The sequence below is a fragment of the Rhamphochromis longiceps genome, linkage group LG12, assembly GCF_057381845.1.
Source record: "Rhamphochromis longiceps isolate RC_006_pf linkage group LG12, R_longiceps_female_GT1.1, whole genome shotgun sequence".
Taxonomy (NCBI): Eukaryota; Metazoa; Chordata; class Actinopteri; order Cichliformes; family Cichlidae; genus Rhamphochromis; species Rhamphochromis longiceps.
In genome coordinates, this window is record NC_140568.1 from 24,310,554 (window position 1) to 24,317,433 (window position 6,880).

Genomic DNA, 6,880 nt, shown 5'->3' on the forward strand with positions numbered 1-6,880 from the left:
GCAAGAAGAAGAGCTGCGCAGAGAGGAGAAATCAAAATGGGTGCGTGAAAAAGTCTTGCCAAAATTCACTTGAAACAGCAAGACAAGATAGACTCGTGGCTCCTATGAATATGAAGTTTTCAAATTGCATCTTAGCAATGCTACTGTAACTGAAAATGGCCCTGTGCAATACTGAAAGAGAGTACAGAGTCTCCCTTTGGTCTTTATTTGAGGATGTGCGAGTTTAGGCTGCTTACAAAATTTTTAAGATTAGGCTTAAAAGTTTCCCTTTTGACAAAGCACATAATTAGTGCTGGATCAGGAACTGGACCCTGAACCCTCCCTTAGTTGCACTGCAATAGGCCTCGGCTGCTGGGGGCTTCCCATGACGGGCTATTTGTTTCTTCTTCACTCACTCTGTTTATACACGGCTCTGCATTTAATCATGAGTTATTAATCATCTCTGGCTCTCTTCCACAGTGTTTATTTTAAACTATTTAGCTCCCCTCATGCCCAGTTATTCGGAGAAGATGCCTGCTCCGCTTTGAGGCTGGTTCTGCAGGTTTCTTCCTGTTAAAAGGGAGTTTTTCCTTTCCACTGCCACTCGTAGGGGGGTCACCCGATTTTTGGGGCTGTCTCTATTATTGTATGGTCATTATCTCACAATATAAAGCACAATATAAAGTAAGAAGAGAGAGTAGTGATGATTTCTGGCTGGGCGTTAATGATAGCTCACAATCTAAGTTTCACATTGTCTGACACAACAACAGTGTTCCGCCTTCCTGTTACTCTTTTTTTTTTTATTAGTCGTACCTTCATAAAGAGATAAAAGCTTTGAAATGCTTATTTGATGTTTTGCCTCTCTGCAACCCCTACTGGCCTTGAAGTCTAAGTGCTTGATTGTCTTTCAGTTGTACGCAACTGAGAAGGTGTGGATAAAAAGGCATGCCTGCAGAGGTTTGCACACCTTCCACTCTTTTGCTGCTGGAGCTCATACTCACTGTCACTTAGTTATTTACATGAAATTCTCACTTTTGCAAACTCAAGCGCCTCCAGCCTCTATTTTATGCTGCAGCCCATAAGCTGGCCCTTACAGCAAGCACGTAAACATGATTGCATGTGTGTTTTTGCACTGACAGGAGCAGCAGCAGAGGGAGCACGAGGAAGACATGAGGGCTCGTCTCAGACGGAGTGAATCTATAGAGAAAGCAGCAGTAAGTGATTCTTGTACTAATATAAAGATGCACGTAGCTCTACTAAATCTTGCGCTGAAGTAGCACTAACCCAACTAAGTGCACACATGTGTACATGTTGGCACTACACCGCTGGATTGGAAAAAGTCAAAGGAAATGGTTAAGATATTGAAAATGCTTACTGTATTTTACTTGAATGGCAGGAGGCAGCAGCGCTAGTATCCCAACGCTCCATGAACCCCAGGGAGTTCTTTCGGCAGCTGTCATCATCATCGTCACAAAGTCCCACCAGCCCTGGATCCTCCCGCACTGGTAAGAGCTTCAAAAGAAAGCGATTCTATCACGTATTCGCCCGAAGTAGCAGACATGGTTATACAAACACAAGAATAAGCCCTAGATTTCAGTGCATCCACTTTCAAGTTTTGTTTGTTATAAAACGTGTTTTTCATGTTTTACCTTCTAACACCAGTTTTTTTTTTCTTTCTACCCAGGCAGACCGTTCAGACGATACCAGCGGAGCCTGACAGACACAGCCTTCATCTTCTCAAAAGCAGAAGAGAGTGCAGCATCCTCCCCTCGCAGTTCTCCCCTGGTCTCCCCCTTTTACCGGGCTCCTCCTTCCCCCATTTACCGTGCCGTCTCCCCCCCCATAAGCCCTAATTTCTGCCTCGCTGCAGCTCCGCAGAAGCCCAGAGCGCCCACGTCACCGCCCCTGTCTCCTCTTCGTCCTGTCCCTCCAGTTTCACCTCTTCCTAGCATTCCACAAACTAATAACCAGGCTGCAGATGAACCCAAAACTACATCTCCAACAGAACCTTCTGCACCTCCAGCATCACCTAGTCTCTTGACTTATTTGCCCCCCACTTTAGCAAATGTCAACCCCTGTGAGGCACAGCCAGACACCCAGCCTGACGAATCAGCTTTGCACTCCAAGCCTCTTCTGAATTCAGAGGCTCCAGGAGCTCCTCTTAATGAGACTCCACAGCCAAACAGTGGTAGGGTGAAACATGATGCAGTCAGATATATTTCACTTTCTTTGTACCATACCTTTTCTGGAGGAAAATACTGACAAGCAAGAAGAATATTTAGGAAGATGCAAAATTAAGAAGAAACATATTTATCTGTTTAAAACATGTCCTTCAAAGTCATTAATGGTTTAGCGTGCAGGAAACTTTCATTGGTACTTATTGCAAAAGCTACTCCACATACTGCTGTAAATCAGCCCAGGGACTGTTAACCAATGGCTTGTGAAACAGAAATGATGATTACACATACCCTCAATGTGCACTTTACAAACATGCATGCTTATTAATACACTGATGTTGTTTTGTTTTTTTGTGTGCATTTATAGCTTTATAATTTTCTAATCCACAGACCTCAACACAGCCAGTCATGTGCACACTGAGCTGGTCTCAGACACTGGCTACAAAGTACAGGCTGTGCTGGTGGAGGAGGATGAGGAAGAGGATATGGAGGAGCAGGAGGAAGATAATCCTGAAACAAAACCAGAGCCTTTTGCTGTCACCACAGAACCAGCCCTGATAGAAATAGAGGAGGAAGAAGAAGAAGAAGGAGAAGAAAAAGAAAAAGAGGAGGAAGAACAGGAAGAACAGGAGGACCATGAGAAGGAGGACAAGGAGGAGGAGGTGATGGAAGAATTAAAAGAGGAAACTGAGCCAGCATCAATCGAGGAACCAGCTGAGATAGAAACGGATGAAGAGGAGACAAAGGAAAATGGAGAGAAGAATAATCAGTCAGAAGACAGTCAGCCCACTGCTGAGCTTTCAGAGAAACAGGAAGACTCAGCAGTTGCAGGTAGCCCTCAGCTTCTTACAGAAACCTTTTTTAAAGTGGATTGTTACAGTGTCATTATTTCTAAATGCAATGCTGCAGTTTTCTGAAAATGATACTTTAACATTAACAAACCAATCTTTTAGATGCCGAACCAGTTTGTCAAGGAATCGAACATGAGACCGTAACACTGTCGAGCAACGGGATCGGACTGGGAGATGACACAGCGGAGCATAATGGCATAGGTCGGGCAACCAGTGACGGTTCAAACAATGCTTTTGTTTTTTTTGATATCACATGAGCGCACCAGTTGAAATAACGAGTGATTTTCACACTGATCTTCCTCAGTGCAATGTGTGAATCCATCTGAAGCTGAATTCAGCACTTCAGAGGTGACTACGTGCTACAGTCTCCACGGCACTGCAGAGGAGGACGACATCAATGAAGATGAGAAGCAAGAGATCTCAGAAAATGGAAAAGAGGTGTTTTGTCCACAGACACGCAGACAATAATATTGCTAATGCAAAGCCCACAAAACCTGTTTATGTAATTAAATTTTGTTTTAAATTCAAACTATATTGTATGATGTCATCTCTACAAGTGATGAGGACTGTTTTAATTGTGTCACTGAATGCCACAAAAGAACAAGTCTACTGTGTAAATTGTATGGAACGCCATATGGGTGGTACAGTTTAGAACAAGCATTACTTCAACAGGAGGACGTTTGTGCATTTTTTGGGAAATAATAATAATAACGTAATAAAAATAAGAAAGGGAAAATCATAGTAAAATAACATGGAAGCTGTTCAGTGATGGTTTTTTTATAGTTTTTGAAGTTGAGGTATGTTATTTATCATCCAATACTTGCTAGTAGCGCAGACCCACAGATGATTTTGACCTTTTCATTTGATTTGTTAAAAACAAGTAAAAAAGAAAAAAAAAACATATAAAATGAAAGTTCATATGAGAAAGTTTTCATGAAAGTTCATGATTTTCTTTTTTTTTTGCTTTATTCAATCTTCTGAATTGTAGTTAAACATGAAATATATTTTCTGATTATAGTCTTCCTCTGCTCCGTTTTCCTTTCCACTTCAGGTTTTAGCCGAGCAACAGATATGCGTCCGAGCTCTTTACGACTACCAGGCAGGTAAGCTGCCTTTCAGAGGATAATCGGCATGCATGGGAACATAAAGTGCCTCCATTCACGATAATTACACTGTGATTATCAGATCTTCACTGTGTTATTTTGTTGTTCTTCACAGAGGACGAATCTGAGATCTCCTTTGAACCGGGTGACATCATCACGGACGTGGAGACGGTGGACAAAGCCTGGTGGAGGGGATGGAGCAAAGACGGACGTCAGGGCTTATTTCCTGCCAATTATGTGGAGACCATATAGTCAGGCAGACACACGCTAGGACAAAGATACAGACACACATAGACACACACTCAGGGACGCCATCTTCCCTCACGTTAATGCGTGTTTTTTTTAACTTAATCCTCCCACTGAAACTTTGTACTCTCTATTTTGTTGGAAGAATAAAGAAACACGAGGATCCCTGTTTTGTAGGGAGCAAAAAAGAAAAGTGTAACTCACGATTTTGATGTTTTTGAGGAAAACAAAAATTCTCACAAGTGTGCAGAAATTACCCAGCCTCATTTTCTCGGATAAAATAGAGAAGACCTTCTCTTACACCAAAATAACTTATTTCCTTTTGAGATGCAGTAGAAATGTTGGTGGGAGAGATCAGATCACAATGACAAATGATCACAAACTTTTTTTTTTTTGTCAAAGAAACACAAACAGATTTTTATAGTGTATAGTCTCCTTTTTGATCCACGCATATAACAAGCATTTCACTCTGCTCGCCATTTGTATACATGTATCAGACATCGTCTTATAATCATCCTCCTGTATTCCCTGAGTTATTTTGTAGCATGGCGTTTGTTTCTGAAAGTCTCAGCGCACAGTTAAATTACCCAAACCAGAACTGAGGTATAGCAAACGATAAAAAAATAATAACTATATTTTAAATTGGGCTATATTTTGTTCATATGGTGATCTCCTCCCATGCTTTTTGTGATTATAGCTTGTCTTTTATTTGCCTAGATATTAACAAATTATTGCGTTATACCAACACAAAGATGATCTGAAACATCTTCCAGGTTTAATCCTCTTTAATATCATTATACTCTACACTGTATATAATAATGTAAAAAAAGTCCTTTTTCTATCCTTGTTTATATGTTTGTATGTTGTATGCTTGTTTAATGCTCTTTTATTTTGTATTTACTCCAAACTTACATAGCATCTACAAACAAAACTATCTTTAAAGTTTGTCTCCTGCTTATTTCTTCACTTTTACTGTTTCAAACAATCAAAATACAGTGGTTACTCTCTTTATTGTTAACTGTCTCTTTCTTTAAATAATATTAATATGCAGCATTGATAATATTTTACAGCTAAAGCCTTTTTTAAGTATCGGGAAAATGTAGTTATTCTTTTTCAGAATTCAAGCACTTTTCTTAAAAAAGGATTTTAAAAAATGCCTCGACATTGTATAAACACAACAATAACACACAGTTTACTGGCCATCATACGGTATACTTGCAGCCAAAACAACTTGACACCAACATCAGTCTTGCAAAAATCATATTCATTCTCATGTAAGAACACATTAATATCTAAATAGCAAATTGTAACAGCAGAACTTCATGAAAATTGCAATTTTTTTAAAAAGTTTTTATTTCTTTAAGCATTTAGTGTTGGGGATATTTTAATATGCAAGTATTTCCATCACACATACTGTGCCCTGATTATTAAAGAACAACAACAAAAAATGGTTGTAGCAGTGCTATATTTGCACCTATAGGTGGAGACATTGCCTTTTCCAATTTGTCAGTGACAGCGTTTTTGAAAGAGAGCTCAGTGAAATGAACAGATTCCTCAGGACAAAAGGCAAAATATTTTGACAGGCAGAGAGGGGGCTCATTGTTACACACAGTTTAGAAGTGGGATATCCTGATGTTTCCAAAGCTAAAAATTGCTAATGCTTCTACACCTTAAACAGGATTTTCCCCTAGGGTAATAATGATTGATTGAATTTGACATTAATATTTTTTAACCATACACCTTTAATATTTATGGGGGGCTAGGTTACGGTCTTGTAGTGCCAGTTCAATAACAGCGTTTGGCAGATGTGCCTCTGTTCTGAAATAGAGAGGTAATGTTTGACATGGGTCTCATCCTGCTTGAACTGATGCCTGTTGACAGACTGACTAAATCTATCCAGGAGACTATTCTGCTGAAGTTATCCCAGAAGGCTAATCATCAGTGATATGTGTGAAAGGGTGATGAGCCTCTTATGAAATACTAATTGGTTTACAAGGACAAAACCATGAAAACCTGAAATGAGCAAAACCGTGAGACAGAAAAAAAAGTAAAAGTTTTAAAGCTGCAGTAAAATGAGTAAAAATGGATACATAGTGTAATGCCAATGTATATAATTTTACAGTCATATGCATGAGAGAGATAAACAGGCACAGAGTGGGAGATAAACTCAGAGCGAGAGGGCATCTGTGCGCAGAGAATGTAAGAGCAAATCAATTGAGACAGTTGCGCCCCCAATTCTCTCGTGTTGCCAGATCCCTGTTCTCATGGTCATCCCCACAACTCAAGATATCCCTTGTCTCTTAAGATTAAGGAGATTGATAGGGAGACACCGGCTAATGTGCCAGTCAAACTTTCTCTTCCCCTTTGTCTTTAGGCTGTTCCTTCCTTCTGTGACCCTCATCACTAACAAAACCCCTTTGAGTAAGGTGCTAAAGCACCCCCCCTCCAATCCCCACCACCCCTACATTCCCTTTCCTTTATCTGTTATTTAACTGACAGACCCTATCTGACCGGTCGAGGACTG

General features: G+C 40.2%; 1 protein-coding gene across 1 annotated transcript in view; it reads left to right on the forward strand.

Moving 5' to 3' along the window:
* Window positions 1–5,440, forward strand: part of LOC146657301 (uncharacterized) — a 36,342-nt gene extending 30,902 nt beyond the window's left edge. Inside the window, exons 8-16 of the mRNA XM_085425286.1 lie at window positions 1–40; window positions 1,119–1,193; window positions 1,376–1,484; window positions 1,664–2,167; window positions 2,547–2,987; window positions 3,110–3,208; window positions 3,312–3,445; window positions 4,059–4,110; window positions 4,226–5,440. The exon at window positions 1–40 is cut by the window's left edge and continues 15 nt beyond it. Of these exons, the coding sequence (XP_085281412.1) occupies window positions 1–40; window positions 1,119–1,193; window positions 1,376–1,484; window positions 1,664–2,167; window positions 2,547–2,987; window positions 3,110–3,208; window positions 3,312–3,445; window positions 4,059–4,110; window positions 4,226–4,362 (1,591 nt within the window). The 3' untranslated portion in view covers window positions 4,363–5,440. The remainder of the gene's footprint in view (window positions 41–1,118; window positions 1,194–1,375; window positions 1,485–1,663; window positions 2,168–2,546; window positions 2,988–3,109; window positions 3,209–3,311; window positions 3,446–4,058; window positions 4,111–4,225) is intronic.
* Window positions 5,441–6,880: the final 1,440 nt, after the last annotated feature.